Raw genomic sequence first — 21,843 nt, forward strand, 5'->3', positions numbered from 1 at the left:
CCCTCTCAATAAAGTTATCTATACCCGGGCGCGGTGGCGTACACCTTTAATCCCAGTACTCGCGAAGCAGAAGCAGGGGGATGTCTGTGAGCTCGAGGCCAGCCTGGTCTACAAAGTGAGTCCAGGACAGCCAAGATAACATAGAAAGACCCTGTCTCGAAAAACCAATAAATAGATAGCTATCTTCTTCACCACGGAGAAACCCTGTGTTGAAAAATCAATCAATCAATAAACAAATAGTTATCTCTTTCAACGCATTAGCACTGCCAAATGGGAGGAGCCCAGGTTCAGAGCATGCATATAAGGAGCTCACCTCGTAGCTCCCAAGGACCTTGCTAGGGAGCCTGTGGAATCAAAACTTTCCCCAACAATACTAAGATCTTCCTCCTTTTCACTCTTAGCCTTTGGCTATACAGTAGAGTTTTCCAGAAGAAACACGATGTGTGATGACATCACCACCCTGATGATTGCAGTGTTCTTGCTGTTTATTCATTTCTCAACTTCCATTTCTGATAGAGCAAATGCCAGCAGCTATCATTTACCTGTCTAAAATTCTGAGGTCTTCCATAGACTGGACATTCTGACTAAAATATTTGCGGGTCCTCGATCTGGCCTCACTGACCATACTGTGTAAGAAACTTCTCCCATAACACTTCTGAAATTGGGCCACGAGGCTTGGCATGAACACTTAACTCTGAGCCTTCCTTGTGAGGCACTTAGGGCTGGCTGACCCCAAGAGAGGCTTGTTTACAGCGGGAAACACCAGTGACAAGAACACATCTGACCAAGGCCTATTAACCAGTAACTCTCTTCCAATTGAATCTGCACAAACACAAGGATGTTATTGTTCAGAGAAGTGAGAAAAATAGTTGACCTACTTGTTGGCTTTTGTGTGTCATTAAGTTTTTTTTTTAAATGAGGTCTTTTGTTTTGTATTCACAAAGGCAGTGCTTGGTCACTGCAGAAAGTAAACAGGCCAAATTTGTATATAGAGGAACAGCTCGATGTAATAGAAGTTTTGGTTTCTTTGTAAACTCAGTTATGTAAATATGTTTTTGTTTTAACCTCAAGTATGGGGATTTTAGTTTGGGCTTTAGTTTGTCCACAGCTGATAATTGTCTCACGTGGGGGCACGGTCTTTCCCAGCTGGATTTAGTTGAATGCTGAGGGCTTTAGGGGTATAAAAGAGAGTATAAAGGGAGAAGGTGAGAAAAATCTAAGCCTACAGCTCAAACCTAGTGATCTGAGTAAGTGCATTGGTCCTTTTGAATGCTTTTCAAAGCTGATTCCCTCCATCCACAAATTCAGAAAGGGATCTACAGAAGCAACACTGAACAATATAGGATTCAGGTGGTTTTTTTGTGTGTGTGTTTGTTTTTTGTTTTTTTGCTTTTCGAGACAAGGTTTCTCTGTATAATAGCCCTATCTGTCCTGGACTCACTCTGTAGATCAGGCTGGCCTCGAATTTACAGCAATCCACCTGCCTCTTCCTCCCAAGTGCAGGGATTAAAGGCATGCACTACCACGCCTGGCTAGGATTCAGTTTTTAAAAATACTTTTTGATTTATTCTTATTATTTTGTTTTTCGAGATAGGCTTTCTCTGTGTAGCCTTGGCTGTTCTGGACTCACTTTGTAGACCAGGCTAGCTTTGAACTCTGCCTTTGCCTCCTGAGTGGGTGGGCCACCACACCTGACTTGATTTACTATTTTTATTTTATGTATGTGTTCTGTCTGCCCATATGTCTGTGTACTTGGTGCCTGTATTTGAGAGGCCATTACGTCCTCTGGAACTGGAGTTTACATAGACACATGAGAGCTGCTCTGTCGGTGCTGGGATTGAAACTGGTGTGGTTCTCTGGAAGAGTGACAGCTGAGCCACCTCTCTAGCCCCAGCATCCAGTTTTTAAGTCTGAAAGTTGTTCTTTTTAGACATCTCTCGGTTTGCTGTGAGACTGTGGTGCACACTTTTAATCCCAGCACTTGGGAGACAGCGGCAGGTGGATCTCTGAGTTTGAGGCAAGCCTGGTATACTAAGTGAGTTCCAGGACAGCCACAGCTAGTTAATAAGACCCTGTCTCAAAACAAAACCAAAAAGGGACTTTATGGTTGTGGCTCTATTTTAGTAGTAGAGCACTTGCACAGCATGTGTGAGGCCCTTGGTTTAATCTCAAGCACCGTGAAAAAGGAAAACCAAAACTCTTGCTTTAAAGTAATTATAGAAAAATATCCTTAAGCTTTATGTTGGTGTTATTCACAGTTTTTTTTTTTTAAGACAGGGCGTCTCTGTGTAGCCCTGGCTGCCCTGGAACTCACTCTGTAGACCAGGCTGGCCTGGAACTCAGAGATCTGCCTGCCTCTGCCTCATGAGTGCTGGGATTATAGGTGTGCGCACCACTGGTAGCTCACAGAAAAATTTTTGCTGTTTTTCATTTGAATGAATTGTTATAAACAATGAAAGACCATTTGGGAAAAAAGTCTATGAGTTAGAGACATGTAAAGGGCAACAGATGAATGCCCTTGTCTAACATCATTGCTTAATTGTTTCCTTAGTGACAGACTTCTGTGGTCATCGATTTGTATAACTAGTGTTTTGTTTTGTTTTTTGTTTTTTTCTGAGACAGGGTTTCTCTGTAATAGCCTTGGCTGCCCTGGAACTCACTCTGTATACCAGGCTGGCCTCGAACTCACAGATATCTGCCTGCCTCTGCTTCCTGAGTGCTGGGACTAAAGATATGCGCTACTACACCAGGCTTAACTTCTGTTTTTATAAAAGGTTGAATGAGACTTAAAAAAAAAAAAGCTTTGAGGTTCTTCTTAGAGATAAAAAAAAAACTGTGATAATCCTGAGTGTAGGTCAAGTTTGGGGCGACTCCCTCCCATGAATGCTTATTAACCGCCTGTGGTTCTCCTCTTCCCTGGGGGGCTGATGGCTACCAGCCCACCAAAGCGAGAGGACTAAGTGAGGCAAGAAAACGAGGCATAGGGCTTGGAAGGCTGTAAGCAGGACCGAGATCAAACACCCTGGCAACCACTTCAGGAGCTAGTTCAACTTTAATTAGGGAGAACAAAGGCTCTATACCTCTTTGGGAGTGGGTGGGGGGGCTTCCAGGACAGGTGTACATAATTGGTTGAAACCAGGCACTTTAAAGATACTTGTTTTGCATTTGGCAGGATGTTCGTGTCATATGAACAAGAACACAGCACCTAATTATCCTATAGGCGCAGGGAGGACAGAGCTAGCAGGGAGCTGTGCCGAGGGCCGTAAATCAAATGTAGTTAAGGGCATCCGATGTCTTTTTAAAAATATATTTATTTTATTTGCATTGATGCTTTGCCTGCATGTATATCTGTGACAGGGTGTCAGATCCTCTGGAAATGGAGTTTCAGACAGTTGTGAGCTGCCATGTGGGTGCCAGGAATTGAACTCAGGACCTCTGGAAGAACAGCCAGTGCTCTTAACCACTGAGCCATCTCTCCAGCCCTGGCACCTTACGCCTTAAAGACACTCTGGATGAGCAGCCACTGCTCTTCCACTGAGCCATCTCTCCAGCTCTGGCATCCTAGGTCTTAAAGACACTCTCCAGATGGAGTCAGGCAGAGAGCTGGAGGCCCTGCTGGGAAGAGGGAGTCCTACACCCAATGCAGAGCTCAGAATGGCTATCTGGACTGGGAGGACTGCAACCTCAAACAGCAGGGTCCTTCCAGCATCTGCCTGTTGTATTCCAACCACTACAACCAGATGAAAGGGAGGTGGCAACGGACAAGACAGTGAAGGGTCTGTTCTCATAGAACCTACACTTTAGAGGGGGAAGGTAGCACAATGGGTAAATAACATTTCAGATAGTGAAAAGGACCATAATAAATAAGAAACAGATTCTGAGGAAGGAAAGTGAATAGATGAGATAGTGGGTGGTGGGGTGACCTGTTGTAGGATATTTGATCACATTGTGAACACCGAGATTGTGAAATGGAAAAACCTATTTCTTTTCTTTTTCTTTTTGGTATTTTGAAGCAGTTTCTCTGTTTAATAGCCCTGGTTGTCCTGGAACTCTCTGTAGACCAGGCTGGCCTTGAATTTACAGAGATCCGCCTGCCTCTGCCTCCCGAGTGCTGGGATTAAAAAGGTTAAAGGCGTGTGCCACCATTCCTGGAGGAAAATCTATTTCTTACTGTGGTGTGGCTCAGCCCCAGCATGTACCTTTAACCCAAGAGCTTTCTGTACATAAGAGCTAAATAAAACCAACCATGGTCAAGAGTCAGAGCAAGCAATGAATTGGCATAAGAAAACAAAGGAGGGGCACTGAGTTGAAGGGTATTTAAGACAGTGTGGAGAAGGGCTTTTTTCCCTTCTGGGATGTCAGCTTGAGTTAAGAAGGTCAGCTGGGTGTGTTTTCCACCTCTCCGAGCTAACAGATTTTCACATAAGCATCTGGCTCCAGTGTCTTCATTGATAAAATAGAATGTTTGAGATTTTTCTTTCTTTGTAACAACAGTGACCTGTTTAGAGCACCAGAAAGACAAAATGTTTTCCTGGGGTTTTTGGTTTTTCCTGCAGCCTTACAACTTTTTATTTAACTGATAATTTTGACTTCATGGTTCAGATAGTTAAAAAATCTGTACTAAAAATACTCAAAAAGACAGGCTCGATATGTCTATGAATCATTGGTTATCACATCTGATACGCTTATAAATATCCGGATATTCCTGTGTATCTAGCCTACTTTCCCTGGAATTTAGAGTGGACTTTTGTCTGTAACCCAGCATTGTTTCACAGCACTGGTGATAACTTCTACAACCGTGATTCAGGAAAGCTGCACTTCCTAGCCACAATTCCATACTAAAGTGGTCTGAGATTCTTCCATTCCAAAAGTGAATTTTATGAATACTCATTGGTATCCCATTGTGCATTGCAAAAGAACTCTGGAGGCCTACCAAATGTGGCTCAGCAATAGGCACTTTCCATTACTTCAATATACTTGTCTCATTTTCTTACCTACTCTCTGACCTTAAAAAAAATCAAGGAAGTCATTTTATGGTTTAGAACCATATGTTTTTTTAAAAAATTTTAAATGTTGCTTTTCGCGTGACATTCATAACTTAAAATCTTACTTTCTGTTTACTTTTTTACTTTTTATTTTTTTTTGGCTTTTTGAGACAGGGTTTCTCTGTGTAACAGCTCTGACTGTCCTGGAGCTCACTCTGTAGTCCAGGCTGGCCTCGAACTACCAGAGATACACCTGCCTCTGCCTCCCAAGTGCTGGCATTAAAGGCATGTGTCACCACTGCCCGGCCTAAAATCTTATTTTCTGTTGTAGCAGACCTAACAAAAAGAAACTGATAAGCAAGTGAGGTAAGCACGAGAACAGCTAACCAGACAAACACTTAAGGAAAAGCCATCACTTCATAGAGAAGAAAGTAACCACCTTTATGTCCTGCGCGAGCTCTCTCTCTTCTCTCTCTCTCTCTCTCTCTCTCTCTCTCTCTCTCTCTCTCTGTGTGTGTGTGTGTGTGTGTGTTTTCTGAGACAGTGTTTCTCTGTGTAGTCTTGGCTGTCTTGGACTAGCTTTGTAGACCAGGCTGGCCTCGAACTCACAGAGATCCACCTGACTCTGCCTCCCTAGTGCTGGGATTAAAGGAGTGCGCCACCGTGCTCAGCCCTGCTATGTTTTTTTTAGTGATCTTCTGTAGCCCAAGCTTGCCTACAACTCACTATATAGCCTGGAATCCATGGCAGTCCTCCTGCCTCAACCCTCCTGAGTGCTGAGATTATAGGCTATGCCCTGTTTTGTAAAGTACATGTGTCCATACATGTCCATTTGCATGTGTGGTACACATGTGGAAAGCAAAGGACAATGTGCAGGAGTCTGTTCTGCTGTCCTGTGGGTCCCAGGGATTGAACTTAGGTTTTAGGTTGGTACAACCACCTGTATTTGCTGAGCCATCTCCCTAGCCCCATGCCTTTAAAAAGATATTTTGTTTATTTTACATGTATGAGTGTTTTGCTTGCATGTTTGTCTGTATGCTACATGCATGCCTGGTGCCCCTCAGAGATTAGAAGAGGGAGTCAGTTTCCTTGGAGCTGGAGGTTCCAAGGAACCACCTTATGGATGGTTGTGAGCCCCATCGTGGTGCTGTGAATGGAACCCAGGTCCTCGGTAAGAGCAGCGAATGCTCTTAACCACCTAGCCATCTCTTCAGCTCCATATGCTTTCTCCTCCCACGTACCCTCAACCCCTCCTTTTTGACCAACCTCACAGTAAATGGCTAAAGTTTAGGATAGAACTTAATATGATGAGAGTAAAACAAAAAACTTAAAATGGGAAAGGATTTCTTTAATGAAAGGGAGGCTTGTAAACAGGATGTCTATCTAACTTGCTAAGGAAAGCTTCTCTTAGCTCAGAGTGTTTATACCCCACTGAAAAACCCCTTAGGCAAATTTCAGTGCAATACTTGGCAAGGTAAGCTGGGCTTCCTGAGTGAAGTTTTAGCTTTTTAGTTCTGCAAATGGATTCTCTTTATCATCTCATTTTATTGTTTCTGAGGCCACTGTGTTGTATGGGCTTTCTAGTTGTAGTTTTTAAATTCTTTTTTCGAGACAGGGTCTCTCTGTAGCCTTGGCTGTCCTGGACTCAACTTTGTAGAAGTCACAGCAATCTGCCTGCCTCTGCCTCCTGAGTGATTGGGTTAAAGGTGTACACCAGCACGCCCGGCTAGTTTTAAACTTTTATCTTTATAAGTATTTTGGCTGCTTGTATGTCTGTGTGCCATGTTTATGCCTGGTACAAGGAGGCTACAACAGGCTGTTTGTCCCTGGGACTAAAATTAGAGACTTGTGAGCAGCCATGTTGGTTCTGGGAATTGAACCTGGATCCTCTGGAAGAACAGCCAGTGCTTTTAACAACTGAGCCATCTCACCAACCCCCATTGTATGGATTTTTGTCTCTATTGTCTTTCTTTATTTTTTCCCCTGAAACAGGATTTCTTTACATAACAGTCTTGGCTGTCCTAGAACTTGCTCTGTAGATCAGGCTGGCCTCTAATTCACAGAAGTCTGCCTGTTTCTGCTGATTAAAGGCATGTGCTGGCATGACCTTGTGTACTTTTCAGGTACATCTTGGGACAAACAGACTTGTAAAAATCTAGCTAGTTTTCTTTCTTTCTTTCTTTCTTTCTTTCTTTCTTTCTTTTTTTTTTTTTTGAGTTTTCAAGACAGGGTCTCTCTGTGTAGCCTTGGCTGTCCTGGACTCACTTTGTAGACCAGGCTGTCCTCAAACTCACAGCGATCCACCTGCCTCTGCCTCCCGAGTGCTGGGACTAAGGGTGTGCGCCACCACCATGCCCTACTCAGTTTTTTTTCAATTGTGTTTGGATAACTGAGTCTGAGTTCTGAAAGAACCTATAAATAACCCTTTTGGAGCAGTACTGAGAACATATTTTTATTTGGGAATGTTGATTTTGAGGCATGGTCTTTTCTTTTTCTTTTGAGAATAAACTCTCAGCTCCATAATCACAAATTCTAGGATAGATTAAGCTATTGCTTTTAAAGGTCACACAGCCTTTAACATAGTTTGGCTATTCTAAAAAATCAAGCATCGCAGGTAAACATGGAAATCAATTGCTAGACACATTCTGTTCAAGTATAACATTTCAAGATTAATCTCCCACTTTATGGGAAAAGCATTTTTTCTGGCTTGAAATCTGACTCAGAGTTTATGGAAAAGTGACATGAGGTTTGTGGCAATATCCAGGTAAGTTCATGATTTGGAAGTTGAAAAGAACAGACCTTCCTGTAATTAGAGTGAGCTACATTTCAGGTCCACCTTGCAGGGAATTTTCACTTTGATGTAATCGATCAGTATTTATTGAAAATGTAATATATATTCAGCACTACTAGGAATGATAAGAGATAGAGGAAAGGTAATAGGCCTGTTCTCTTCCAGTGTGACAGACAAGATAGATGACATTCATATAAAAGACATTCCTAGGAACTGTGGCTTAGATAAGAGCTAATGATTAAAGGAGTACGTTGGAATTCAAATGAGTGATGGAACCACTAGCCAAAGGGAATCTGTCTCCATATCTATCACTCACTCACAGGCTTTGGTGTATTATTAATAACAAACTGCTTCCTGTATATCAGTTTCCACAGCATACTAGTTTGCTATGAAGTAGCAGTTCAAAAGTGCTATATTTTGGAGCCTTTGCCAGTAGGGGAGACGGGATTCAATGACATAATAACTTGAATTTGTATTGCCCTGAGAGCTGGTGATGTTGAATACTTTTTAATGTATATATTGTCAGTTGTAGTATATATTGTCATTTGAAAATTATCTGTCATTTGTTCATATAATAAAAAATATTGGAAGAGCATTAAAAATATCAGAGTAATTCAAGATAGTGTAAAGACCACTGAGATGTGCAAATATGCATTATGGAGTACTCTATAAGGGCTTTTATATTTAAGGGAAGTTTGTGAAGAGATGACTGCTAAACAACGGATAGCATGTAAGCCATGGTCTTGTTTTATTTTGTTTTGTTTTTGGAGACAGGGGTTGGGGGAGCCGGGGGTGGGGCTTTCTACCTAGCCTAGCCTAGTCTAGCCTTAAGCTCATTTTCCTGCCTTAGCTTCCCAAATGCTGGTATTAAGGCACACATTATCACCATGGCCAGCTTCAGTCCAGGTTCTCAGTTATAAGGATGAGAAAGAAAACCTGATGGATCTTAAGCAGAAAGGGAATTTATTGAAAACTGTGCGGCAGCGTTTGATAGCACAGACTTGTAACTCCAGGCAGGAGACTAAAGTTCTTAGCCAGCCTGGGAAAAGAGTAAGTTCAAGGCCATTTTGGCATACATACCAAGACTGACTGGCGTGGTTCTGGTCCTGGCACTTGGGAGGCAGAAGCATGTGATCTCTGAGTTCAAGGCCAGCTCATAGTGAGTTCCAAGCCTACATAGTGACACACTGTCTTAAAAAGAAAGAGGAAAAAGACATCTCAAAACAAATAGACTACAATTCCCACAACCTGGTCACCAGGAACAACAACAACAAAACCCTCAAATTATAGTGGGACATATTGCATACTCTTTGAAACCACAATTCCACTGTTAGGTAAATACTTAACATAGAGTTTACCGGTACGTGAAGAAGTGTTTACAGCAGCATTTGTGATGGGACAGACTGGGAACTTTCTAGCTTTCCATCAATAACACCTCAGACATATAGCAAAGATTCACCCCCTAATCAGAAACAGTAGAATAGAAAGACTGAATTGCAGTTACATACATCACAGTGAAAGAATGTTGAATGAAAGAAGCCAGACCCAAAAGAGAGCATAGCACATCATTCTGTTTATATCAAGCTAAAAAACGGGCAGTAGTCATCTATATTGTTACAATACAGGATGGCATTTTACCTTGGAAGGGAAATAGTAACTGAATGGGGAACTTTGGGGGTATAGTCAACCTTCTTTGTCCTCCGTAGGTTCCATATCCACAGATTCAGCCAGCTGTGGATCAAAGTATGAAAGTTTGAACTGAATATTACGGACGTTGTGGGGAGAGTACACAAATATTTACATGGCATTTCCACTGTATTATATAAGTGATCCAGGGAGGTTTTAAAGTATATAGTAGGTTGTGGCTGGGTTATATGAAAATAATTCATACACAATTTTATGTAAGGGACTCACTAGAGCATCTGTGAACTTCAGTATCCTCCAAGAGTCCTGGAAGCTGTTCCTATGGATACTGAGACTGTACATGGGATGTTCTGCTTCTTGAAGGAGAGTTCATTTGCTTATGTAATACAAGAAATACTCTGAGCTGTACCTAACCCTGCATACTCATTTTCTCTATGTTGTGTATGCTACATCTTTTTTTGTTGTTGTTTTGTTTTTTGACACAGGGTTTCTCTATGTTATCTCTGCTGTCCTGAACTCACTTTGTAGACCAGGCTGACCTTGAACTCACAGAGATCTGCCTGCCTCTGCCTATGGTATGTTACATCTTAATAACACATTTTGCTTTAAAGTGAGCAAGGGCTGGGCTTGTAGGTGAGTGGTAGCACACTTGCTCCCAAGTTCACTCTAGTACCCAAATCACAAAATAAGTAATGTGAAAAATTTAAAAAGGTACATAGTAAACCCGATTCAGTACCCCAGGTCACATGACTGGATTGCATTGCTATGACTAAGTACAAAAACTTCAGCTTCTACCATTGACTAGTGTCCTTTTTCCCCCCTGGGCCCTTGAACCTGCTGAGCTATTTCCTTGCTCATAGGATACTTTTTCTATAGCTGGTTCATTTTGACTTTTATGTCTAGGGTGGAGTCAGGGACAGTTTAGCTGTAAGGGAGGTTGGGAAAGCAAGTGTCCAAAATTTCCAGTTTCTGTAGCAGCCAGTGGTGTGGGCCAATAGCTAGAATCATGTTGAAGAGTACAGTTATTTCACCTTTACGGCCTCAAAGAGCGGAAGTCCTTGAGGTGGAGATAAAAGCCATCAGAAGGAAGTGGATCACAAGTGCTAGGAACACTAGAAGCCAACCTGAGTGGAGTGTAGCCTTTGGGCCCAGTGGAAACCAGTTCAACCTGATTAAAGGGCGTCTTCTGGGAAAATGCTCTGAGTGATGTTGAAGCAATAGGGTGGGGTAAGATTAAGGATGACTTTGAAAGTCAGAGGACTCTAAATGTAGTTTAGGAGTTTGGGAAGCAGTAGCAGTTTTTAAAATGTGAAGGAGAAAGAGGTGGTATCTGGCAGAGCTTTCCAGGGACAGCTTAGAGGGGTTTGTAGCAATGTAAGGATGGATGATTGGGAATAGAAGTAGGAAGAAAGTGTCAGGATTTGCCTTTTTACTTCACAGCATGGTGTTGAGGGAACCCATGAGGAGGAGACAGTAAAAAAAATGAATCTGGATTTTGAAATTGTTAAGTTCAGCTGATAAGCTTTTGAGCAATCCTGATGTAGGCGGACTTGGAGAGGGATGGATAGGTGTGTCTGGGTCCTCAGGGCGTTCCCTCTGTTCCCATTCTTGTGCCAGAAAGTAGATGAGCTATTTTGAATTTGATTAAAAGTGATAATCTAACACACCTTTAATCGCAGCACTCAGGGGGGCAGAGGCAGGTGGATCACTGTGAGTTCGAGGCCTGTGTGTGTAGCCTTGGATGTCCTGGAACTCGCTCTGTGGACTCAAACTCACCTGCCTTGAGATAACTGTTCTTTGAGACCATCATTTTTTTTTTTTTTGAAGCTTAGGTTAGCTTTTCACCTGCCTCGGCTTTAAAAAAATTAAAAAAATAAGATTTATTTATTATTTTGTATACAGTGCTCTGCCTTTATACACCTGCAAGCCAGAAGAGGGCACCAGATCACATTATAGTTGGTTATGAGCCACCATGTGGTTGAGGGGAATTGAACTCAGGACCTCTGGAAGAGCAGTCAGTGCTCTTAACCTCTGAGCCATCTCTCCAGCACCCTTAAATATTTTTAAATTTAAATTTAATTTTATGTGCGTGGATGCTTTGCCTGCATATTTGTCTGTGACCACATGTGTTTTTGGTGACAGCCTAGGCTGGAAGAGGACATCAAATCTCCTGGAATTGGAGTTAATGTTGGTTGTAAGCCACCATGTGGTGCTGGGAATCAAATCCAGGTCCTCCGGAGCAGCATCTAGTGTTTTTAGCCACTGAGCCATCTCTCCATCCCAGCTTTCTTTCTTTTTTTAAAAAAGCATTTTAGATTTGCTTTTTTATGTGTCTTACTGTTTTGCATGCATGTATGTTTGCACCACATGGGTGCCTATTACCCATAGACAGCAGAAGAGGACACGGGACCCCCTGGAACTAGAGTTCAAGACAGCTGTGAGCTGCCGTGTGGGTGCTGGGACTCAAACCTTTGTCCTCTGCGAGAACAAGCACTCTTACCCGCTCAGCCGGCTCTGCAGCCCCATACTTCAGCTCCTGAGTCCCAGGCCTCAATTCCTAACTGCTGGGGTTGGAAGTGTGCACCATCATATTATTTTCATAGTAGTTTTGAGTGATTGGAGTAGAAGAAAAGTGTCCTTTTTTGTTTTTCGAGATAGGGTTTCTCTGTGTAGCCTTGGCTGTCCTAGACTCACTTTGTAGACCAGGCTGGCCTCGAACTCACAGCGATCCACCTGCCTCTGCCTCCCGAGTGCTGGGATTAAAGGTGTGAGCCACCACACCTGGCAGGTGTCCTGTATTTTAAAATCAATTTTAAGGATCACATAAAACATAGTTGTACACAATAAAATGAGGTATCCTGATTTTGGGGTGCATATGACTATTGTGTAATTTTAAAGAATCAAGCTATACCGTTGATCCTGGTGTTGTTTCTTTGTGTGGGAAAGCTTTGAAAGTACTTTCTTTTTGAGATGTGCAGTACTCTGCTGCTGTCTTGGGCAATGTGGTGAAGCACATTAGGAATGCTTCCTCCTAAGTGGCTTAACTGTAACTTAGATTCCGTTGATTTGTATTGCTTCTCCACCTCTTCTCAAACTACTCTGCCCAGCTTCTTGTATTTTACTCTCCCCTTCCAAGGATTACAGTGAAAGAGAGGTGTACACTGATACCTGAAATGATTATAGATGTAAACTCTTAATAAAATTGAAGCAAATTGAATGCAGCAGCATGTTATTAGAAAAATCATTTATCATGACCAAGTAAGCTTTATACCAGGGGTACAAGCTGGGAACTTTCTGTCAAGCTGAGAGAGTGAGCACAGGCAAAGCAAATTTCCAGTTCATTAGGAAAATTGTAATTTGGAGTTCTCAGCAGCATTCTATAGTGTAGACCTGGAGCTGCTTGACGGGGCCATTCCATGTGTATGGAGAAAAGGATGGTTGCAAAAACCTATATTCCTCATACTAGGCCTTTCTGAATCTCTGCCAGTACTTAGTCGCTGTCAGCAACCACAAGCTTTAGCATGGTGTTTGGGCTTGCTAAGGCAGCCAGGTCTGTGGGGTATGAAAGCCTTTTGTGTACAGCTTGAAAGCTGTTGCTGAGGCATGCTGGCTTGGTATGTTTTTAGGAGTTTTCTCTTTAGTCTAATAGCATGCCCCTGCCTGTAGATGACACTGGCTTGCTCAGATAGCATCAAAGGGTGTGCAGGGATCTTAACAGGAAGTAGCTTTCCCCTTGGGTAATATATGAGACAGGCAAGCCAGTTCTCAAATGGTTGCCTGCTATTTATGTTGCAGCTGGGTTTGCTGGCATATTTCCCCCTTCTCCATTAAAATATTGGAATGTTAGGTTCTCGAGTTTAGTAGGTAATGTTTCAGTCATCTTCAAGTAATAGATTAGAGTTAAGTTAGATGAAAATCCCCAAAATGTTTTCACCTAAAGGTTTATGTGACGTTGGTCGTATAGTGGTGAGCATAGCTGCCTTCCAGAAGAAGCAGGTTGAGAGTTTAGAAAGTAAATGTGTGAAGCCTCGGCTTTGATTCACAGCACTGCACGCACAAACAGCAAAAAGACAACTGTAGTTGTCTAAAACTGAAGTAACAAGGCACACGTGAATGTAGGACTCAGGTGTCAGTGGTTTCAGCCATCCCCTAAGCGTTAGGATCTAGTAACCATTTCCAGAAGAGAAAAACACTACCTTTGTTACTACTGTCCTGTTAAAAACTACAAAGAAAAATAATCACCAAGGTACCACGTACTTAAGCATACATGTTTCAGTTTAGAGCTGGTTGAACTTCAGCAGTAGCTAGGATTTATTTTTAGCTTATATTGTGCAATTTATTATTGCTATTATTTTTAATCTAGGAGCTGTTCAGACCTATGCATTCAACCTTACTTTGACGGATTCAGAAGGTGTTGTTTGCCTTTACGCATCATGGAACATGAGTTTCTTAATAATGTATGAAACAGCAAACAGGAACTTTGTAAGTAAATGTATTTGTCTTTTTTTTGAGATTTATGTACTTTTTATGTATATAGGTGTTTTGTCTGAATGGGTGTCTGCAGCATATTCACACACTGCCCTGAGGTCAGTAGACCTCTGTTGAACTGGAATTAAAGGTAAAGGTGAGTGGCCATGTGGTGCTGGAGCTCTCTGGAAGAGCAGTCCATCCTGTTAACCACTGAGCCGTTTTTTTCTAGCCCCTTATAGTAAACAGGTTTTTTGGGTTTTTTTTGGGGGCGGTGGTGGTGGTGCCAGGGTTTGAACCTAGGGACAGAGAGGTGCTAGGTGACTATTGTGGTACCTTACTACCTATCCCCCAACACCCTCCCCCCATTCCTTTATTTGGCCTATGTTTTTATTAATTAATTAATTTGTATAGAGTACTCTATCTGCAAGGGAATCAGATCTCACTATAGATGGTTGTGAGGCCCCATGTGGTTGCTGGGAATTGAACTCAGGACCTCTGGAGAAGCAGTCAGTGCCCTTAATCACTGAGCCATCTCCCCAGCCCCTTGAATTTCCTTTTTTTAATCTTTAAAAATTTTTGATTTAAAAAAAAATTGTGAGTGGGTATGTAGGTTTAAAATACGTTTTTTCTGTGTGTGCTTCTGCACCACTTGTGTGCCTGGTGCCAGAGGAGGATAAAAAAAGGCATTGCCTCCCTGGAGCTAGAGTTAGAGACAGCCGTGAGCTCACAGTGTGGGTTCTTTGAATCCAAACCAGGTCCTCTGGACAAGCAGCCAATGCTCTTAGCCACTGAGTCATCTAAGAAACAGTTTGCTGTTTCTACCTTTTTGTTGGTCTCTTCTTGGTCTTGTTTGCCTTGTTTTTATTTTATTAAAGTCCTATCTATAGCATCAATTAAAAAACACAACAGTCTACAGGCTGTGAAATTGCTCATTGGTAGAGTTCTTGCCCATTGTGCACAATGCCCTGGGTTCTCCCTCCAGGTCTGGCAAATTGAACAAGCAGAAGAGTCCAGGCAACTTCTCTTTTCTGTAGACACACACAAGCTTGTCCCGACAGCTGGTGTGTAGCGAAACGAGCTGAGATTGGTTCTCGTAGTACACCAAACAAAAGGGGCAAGTGTGAGGTGTAGCTAAGAGTGGCACACCCAACTGGGCTCTCGAGGGATGGGGCTGACTGCTGTCTGGTTTTTTTTCTCACTCCTAAACTTTTTTTTTTATCTTTTAGAGTTCTGTATTTGTTACAGAAAATTCCAACGTGACATATAATGGGAGTCATTGTGGGGATGACAGCAATGAGGCCAAAATAAATGTACAAATCGAACCTTCTGTCTCTTGGAGTGTGAGCTTTAGCAAAGCAGAGTCTTCTTATTCTCTGGACAACATCTTGCTTTCCTACAACACTAATGATACTACAAGATTTCCTGCTGCTGCACCTAAAGGTAACCTTAAGATTGGATTTGTGTTACCGTCTCTTGCTTTCATTTGTGAGAAAAGGTGTCAACAACTAGAGTAATAGTACCATGGTCATCTGTCTCCCTAAGAAGAATGAAAAATCAAAACCTTTTGATTTAGCTCAGCCCTGATTGCACACATAGAATAGTATTGGACACAAAGTGATATTGACTGTCACTGCTGGAGTGCTTTACTCTCTACCACTTATCACCCTGATTGTCACATGCACTATTTTACTGAGTATACAGCTTATAGCCACCCTGGGAAGTAAAGAAAGGAAATGAGGCTTGCTGACTTTCCCAAGGGCTCCAAATTTAATAAGTGAGCAAAAAAAAGCTAGTATTTGAAGCAAAGTTTACTGGGCTATAGAGTTAATACACTTAATTGCTGTTATTTATTCAGTAGCGGGCACTCAACAAATGTTGGATGGGTGAGGAAATTCTTTACTAATTGAAAGTGTACAACTTCAGTGATTTAATATTAGAAGAAATACATCACCTTCAGCTCTTTTTTACTATTAAGATAAACTTTTACTTGGAGTGTAAATAGTGGTTAAAGTTAAACTAACGAAACTCAACATTTGCTGTTTTTGAGAAAACTTCAGGTCAAGAACAACTTAGATGATTAGGCTAGTCTTTCTATTCTTTTTCGGTCTTCAAGATAGAGTTTCTTGGTGTAACTCTGACTGTCCTAGAACTCTCTCTGTAGACCAGACTGGCCTTGAACTCACAGAGATCCGCCTGCCTCTGCCTCTCAAGTGCTGGGACTAATGTCATGCACCCCTACTGCCCAACTACCAGTCTTATTCTTAAAACAATTACACATTAAAATATTCTGATGGTGTGTATAGTGGAAATTTTAAGATTTTTTATTTTTATTTTTTGGTTTTTCGAGACAGGGTTTCTCTGTGTAGCCTTGGCTGCCCTAGACTTGCTTTGTAGACCAGGCTGGCCTCGAAATCACAGTGATCTGCCTGCCTCTGCTTCCCAAGTGCTGGGATTACAGGCGTGCGCCACCATGCCCAGTGTGTGTGTGTGTGTGTGTGTGTGTGTGTGTGTGTGTGTGTGTCTGTCTGTCTGTCTGTCTGTCTGTCTGTCTGTCTGTCTGTGGCAAGCCAGGCTGTCCTGAAATGTGTACTCCTTCTATCTCAGCACTCTTGAGCATTGTCATTACTGCTACTTCATACCACCATGCTCAGTGTATGATGCTGATTTTCTTAGGGATGTAATTCTCTCCCTTTTCAACCCCCTGTAGTGAGATTAGATTAGGATGGTGTCTGGTATAGTTAGCTGTTCTCACACAGAGTGTGGCATTCTGACTGCAGAAACACAGGCAGATCAACACCAGGTGCCTAGATCTGGGGATCAGTAGCACCTTTGGACTTATGGATGGAAAACTCAAAATGACTCAACTGAGCTGGGTGGTGGTAGTGGTGGTGCCTGCTGTGAATCTCTGAGTTTGGTGCTGGTGCACACTGTGAATTTCTGAGTTCAAGGCCAGCCTGGTCTATAGAATGAGTTCCAGGACAGCCAGAGCTACACAGAGAAACCGTGTCTCAGAAAGCAAACAAACAAAAACAAGGCTCAGAAGTAAATGAGCTTCACATTAAACTTGAGAGCTAGCAGAGACTGAGGCTTGAAAATCAAGCTCAAGTTTTAATTCTACTAATTTCTTCCTTTGAGACAGTAACTGAGGCAAGAGGTTATTGGCTATTTTAGATATTTATCTCTGGAGCTGGGGCGTGGTTGCATTATTTTTAATTACTAGGGTAAGATTTGTACTCGGTTTTCAAGGAGTTTAGAAATCATTGAGGAAGACAGTTTAATTGTGTTCACAGGAGATAGGAAGAACAATGAGCTCAGTCCAAATTTTGTTGTTGTTTTCTGTTTTAACTGGGTAGAGAGTTTGTAAATATTTTTTGACCCTGTGAGGAAAGTTCTAGACCCCCTTTCCCAACAACAAGAAAACACACAGTAAATTCAGAGTGTATTATGTGTTCACCACTCATGTCTGTAGAATCCTGGGGCTAGCCAGGTGGTGGTGGTGCACGCCTGTAATCCCAGCACTTGGGAGGCAGAAGCAGGTGGATGGCTGCCAGTTGCAGGCCAGCCTGGCCTACAAAGGGAGTTCCAGAACAGCCAGGGCTACACAGAGGAACCCTGTCTCGAAAAACAACAACAAAAAGAATTCCTGGGCTGGGGGGAGGGAAGAGGAGAGAGGAAAGAGGAGAGAAGAGGGATTCAGAGCAGAAAGAGAGATGTCAGTTTATGCTGGAGGGGTAAAAGTTCTTGATGGAGAGATGGGCCTTGAGCTGCAGCTGCTAATGGTGGGGATGTAAGTGGAAGAATTTGAGCAGGATGTTTCCACCAGGGGGAAGTAGAGGATACACAGCAGTCATTGGAGAGTTGCTTTATTAAAATCCAGGCTGTCTGCATGTGTAGCAGGAGGCAAAGACAGTTGGCTCAGTGCAGTAGGTCTCATTATATGGGACCTGCGAAGCCAAGAAAGGGCATTTAGCATGATGGGGTAGGCACTAGGGAAACTGTGGTATGTTTTTCTAAACCAGGAAATGATACAAGCAAAGCAGAGGGGATGGTTTATAGAGAATATACTGCTGGGCTAATTTGGAAGCGAGGAGACTACAAGTAGAAAAGCCAGCTTCACTGTGTGTTCTAACACTCAGGGGATGATTATGCATACCCTAACCACGTGGGCAACTGCTAAAGGAAGGAAGATGGCATTAGTCTGACAACTTAGATAAAAATTACTAACATGCTAACTAGCCCCCTTCCTTGTCTTTATTTACACAAGCAGGTGAATTTTTCTATGACTGTCTTCTGTATAATGAAGTATTTATCAAAACTATTTGGGGGGGAGCTGGAGAGATGGCTCAGTGGTTAAGAGTGCTGTCTGCTCTTCCAGAGGTCCTGAGTTCAATTCCCAGCAACCACATGGTGGCTCATAACCATCTATAATGTGATATGATGCCCTCTTCTGACCTGCAGGCATACATGCAGACAGAACACTGTATACATAATAATAAATAGATAAAACTATTTGGAATTTAAAATCCTTACATGCACTTTAGAGAATTAATTGCCTTTGAAATAATTTAATATTTTGAAATACTGTTTTTTTTTCAAGTCAGGGTTTCTCTGTGTAATAACCCTGTTTCTCCTGGAACTTGTTCTGTTGACCAGGCTGGCTTCAGACTCACAGAGATCAGCCTGCCTGTGCCTCTTGAATGCTGGGATTAAAGGGGTATGCCACCACTGCCCTGCTCTGAAATACTAATTTTTAGACATTTAATAATTGAAGTAACTTTGAAGTTATTATTTAAAAAAAGTTTGCATGATTAAAAAAAAACACAGAATAATATCGCAGACTCACAGAGTCTTATTACCCAGAATTAACTTTGAAAAAAACTTTGAAAAAAACAAGAGTCTCGTTGTATAGATCTGGCTGTCCTGGAACTCTCTACGTAGACCAGGTTGGTCTCCAATCCACAGAGATATGCCTGCCTCTGCCTCCAGGGTGCTGGGATTAAAGGAGGATGCCTGGCTTAATAAATGTAATTTTAAAATGGCTGCTACATTATTTAAAGAAGTAAAACTTTACTGACACATTTGAGGTACTTCTCAGCTCCATTTTCCTCCCTGCCTGCTAGAAAGCCTTCTAACTTTCGGGTGTAGTATGTGTTGTCTATGTTCATAAATAGTTTTAATTTTATATAGTTTTTTTCCAAGACAGGGTTTCTCTGTGAAGCCCTGGCTATTCTGGACTCAATTTGTAGACCAGGCTGGCCTCAAACTCACAATGATCTGCCTGCCTTTGCCTCCCTGAGTGCTGGGATTAAAGGTGTGTGCCACCACTGCCTGGCCTTATAGTTTCATAGTATAACTTTCAATGTCTGGAACTTGTTTTTTTTTTTTTTATCATTTTTTTGTTTGCTTGTTTGTTTTGTTTTTGAAACTGGGTCTTACTAAGTAGCCCTGGTTGGCCTGGAACTCCCAGCCCAGGATAGCCTCAAACTCAGAGAGAGAGCCATCTGCTGCTTCCTGAGTGCTGGAATTAAAGGCATTTACCACTATGCCTGGCTTCCCGTCATTGTTTTTTGAGGTCTGTCTTTATATAGCAAGTTCACATCTGTTCCCTTTTGATAACAGGGAGACAATTTTAGGAAAACAAATTTTAAATTTAAAAAACTCCAAAAACCTCATATGTCCATTAGGGGGCGCCAAGACAGTGTTAAATGGCCACCTTGCTAGATGATGCAGACTCACAGAAGGCCTGCATTAAGGATCCTGATTGCATTCTTTTCTGCTTCTCCAATAGATTTAAGCCACCTAGATCCATATGATCTCAGTATTTTGCAGCTTCACTATAGACATGCCAGTCAAAATTCTGTTCACAATGGCATAACTTCTTTTACCTGAAGATTTCCTGAAATGAAATCATCTTTTAAAAATTTATTTATTAAATCTTATGTTTTGATTTTTTTTGAGACAGGATTTCTCTGTGTAGCCCTGACTGTTCTGAACTCACTTAGTAGACCAGGCTGGTTTCAAACTCACAGAGATCCTCCTGCCTCTGCCTCTTCAATGCTGGGATTGCAGGTATCTGCCACCTTGGTCAGGCTGGAATCATCTTGAAATCCCATGCAGGAACTAGGTCATAAGTAAATTAGAGTTGATATAACGTACTTGTCGACAGTAGGACAAAAATATTGATTAATTACAAAAATCTGTGCTTAATCCATTCCTTTTTTGAAAAATAATTATCATCATCATCATCATGTGCGTGTGTACGCCAGTGTGTGGGGGAGTTAGAGAATAACTTTGTAGAGTTAGTTCTCTTCTTCCATCTACACCCTGGGAATTAAAGTTAGGTTACAAGGCCTGTGTACCAAGTCACTTCACTCTCTGAGCCGCCTCACTAGCTCCAGAAAGAGGAAGGATCTAACAGTTTTAATGTAGCCCAGGTGGGCCTCTAGTCAGCTGAAGCCAAGCATGTGCTTGACGTCCCACTCTTCGAGCTTCTTCCACTGGAGTGACAGAGATTTCAGTACTGGCCTGTGGATCCACCACCTCATTTTATGGGATGCTGAGTATTGAACCTGGGGCCTCTAATATGCCTGTAGACTAGTGCTCTACCCACTGAACCACATTGTCAGCACTCTTCTTTTTCTTCTTCCTTTTGGATTTTCAAGACAGAGTTTCTTTGTGTAACCTTGGGTGTCCTGGACTCACTTTGTAGATCAGGCTAGCCTCAAACACACAAGGATCCCCCTGCCTCTGCTTCCCTGAGTGCTGGGATCACAGTCTTGCACCACATTGACTGGCTCACGCTTCCTTTCTTCCTTCCAAGGTTTATCTATTTATTATTATGTATACAGTGCCTGTGTGTACACCTGCAGGTCAGAAGATGGCTGTGAGCCACCATGTGGTTGCTGGAAATGGAACTCAGGACCTCTGGAAGAGCAGTCAGTGCCCTTAACCTCTGAGCCATCTCTCCAGCCCCAACTCTCCATTTCTTTTTTTTTTCCATTTCTTATAGTAACTAAGTCCTATTTGTTTTACTGTAGAGAGGCATTTTTAATTTAACCTTCATTTTCTTCCTCCTGCCCTTCACTATATTAATATTGGCACACACACTCCTTCACTCTCACTTTTCACCTAAGCAGGCTTTGGCCTTCTGTTTCCCCTGTTAATTAAAAATTAGGGTTAGGGGTTTTCTCTGCCTGTTGCTGCAAATTTGTTATATTCTTTTTTTTCTTTTTCTTTTTGTTATATTCTTTACAATAAACTAAGGACCACTCCTACATAAGAAGCTAATTTGTATAATTGGTATCTGCTGGTAAGAGATCATTTTTCTCTAGTGGAGTAGTTAGCCAGTCAAAAAATGGACTCCTATGTGGTTTGTGTGTGTGTGTGTGTGTACACGTGTGTACCTTTTGTTTTGACACGTCTTACTGTTTTTTGTTTGTTTCAATTTCCATTGCTGTACTCTTGGCCACTTTGAGAGGGAGGGTGTAGGGAGAGGGAGGAGCACGAACTTGGGTGGGTAAGGGAGGTAGGGAGGATTTTGTGGGTGGGAAAACATGATCAAAATATATTGTATGAAAAAATTTAAATAAAAAACCCTGATGTGAGGGCTGTTAGGATCACTTTGTGTGTAGAAGGGTTTGCTGTGCCAGTCTGACAACCTGAGTTGTGTTTCTGGAGCATGAGATGGAAGGAGAGAGCCATCTGCAGTTCATCCTCTGAGCTCCCCACATGGATGGTGTTCATAACCAGCTTGCACACGAGTGCACACACACCCAGAATAATAATATAGAGTGAAAAACTGAAGCAAGCCTTCCATTGCTAACAAAGCCCATACTGTTCCTAGATGGGAGAAGTTTCAGAGTAACACTACCTAGAAATATCTTCTTTGTTAAACAAAACAATGTCTCTTTATTATTCTAACTTTTATTTTATGCGTATGGGCATTTTGCCTGC

The 21,843-nt window shown here is 42.1% G+C and overlaps 1 protein-coding gene across 3 annotated transcripts in view; it reads left to right on the forward strand.

Annotated features, from left to right (window-relative positions):
- Positions 1 to 21,843, forward strand: part of LAMP2 (lysosomal associated membrane protein 2) — a 54,706-nt gene that overhangs the window by 1,806 nt on the left and 31,057 nt on the right. For all 3 annotated transcript variants that reach the window (XM_084788746.1, XM_084788747.1, XM_084788748.1), the window contains 2 exons: positions 13,784 to 13,902; positions 15,117 to 15,330. In XM_084788746.1, the coding sequence (XP_084644872.1) occupies positions 13,784 to 13,902; positions 15,117 to 15,330 (333 nt within the window). The remainder of the gene's footprint in view (positions 1 to 13,783; positions 13,903 to 15,116; positions 15,331 to 21,843) is intronic.

Source organism: Acomys minous (genome assembly GCF_964271855.1).
Source record: "Acomys minous genome assembly, chromosome: 7".
Classification (NCBI taxonomy): domain Eukaryota; kingdom Metazoa; phylum Chordata; class Mammalia; order Rodentia; family Muridae; genus Acomys; species Acomys minous.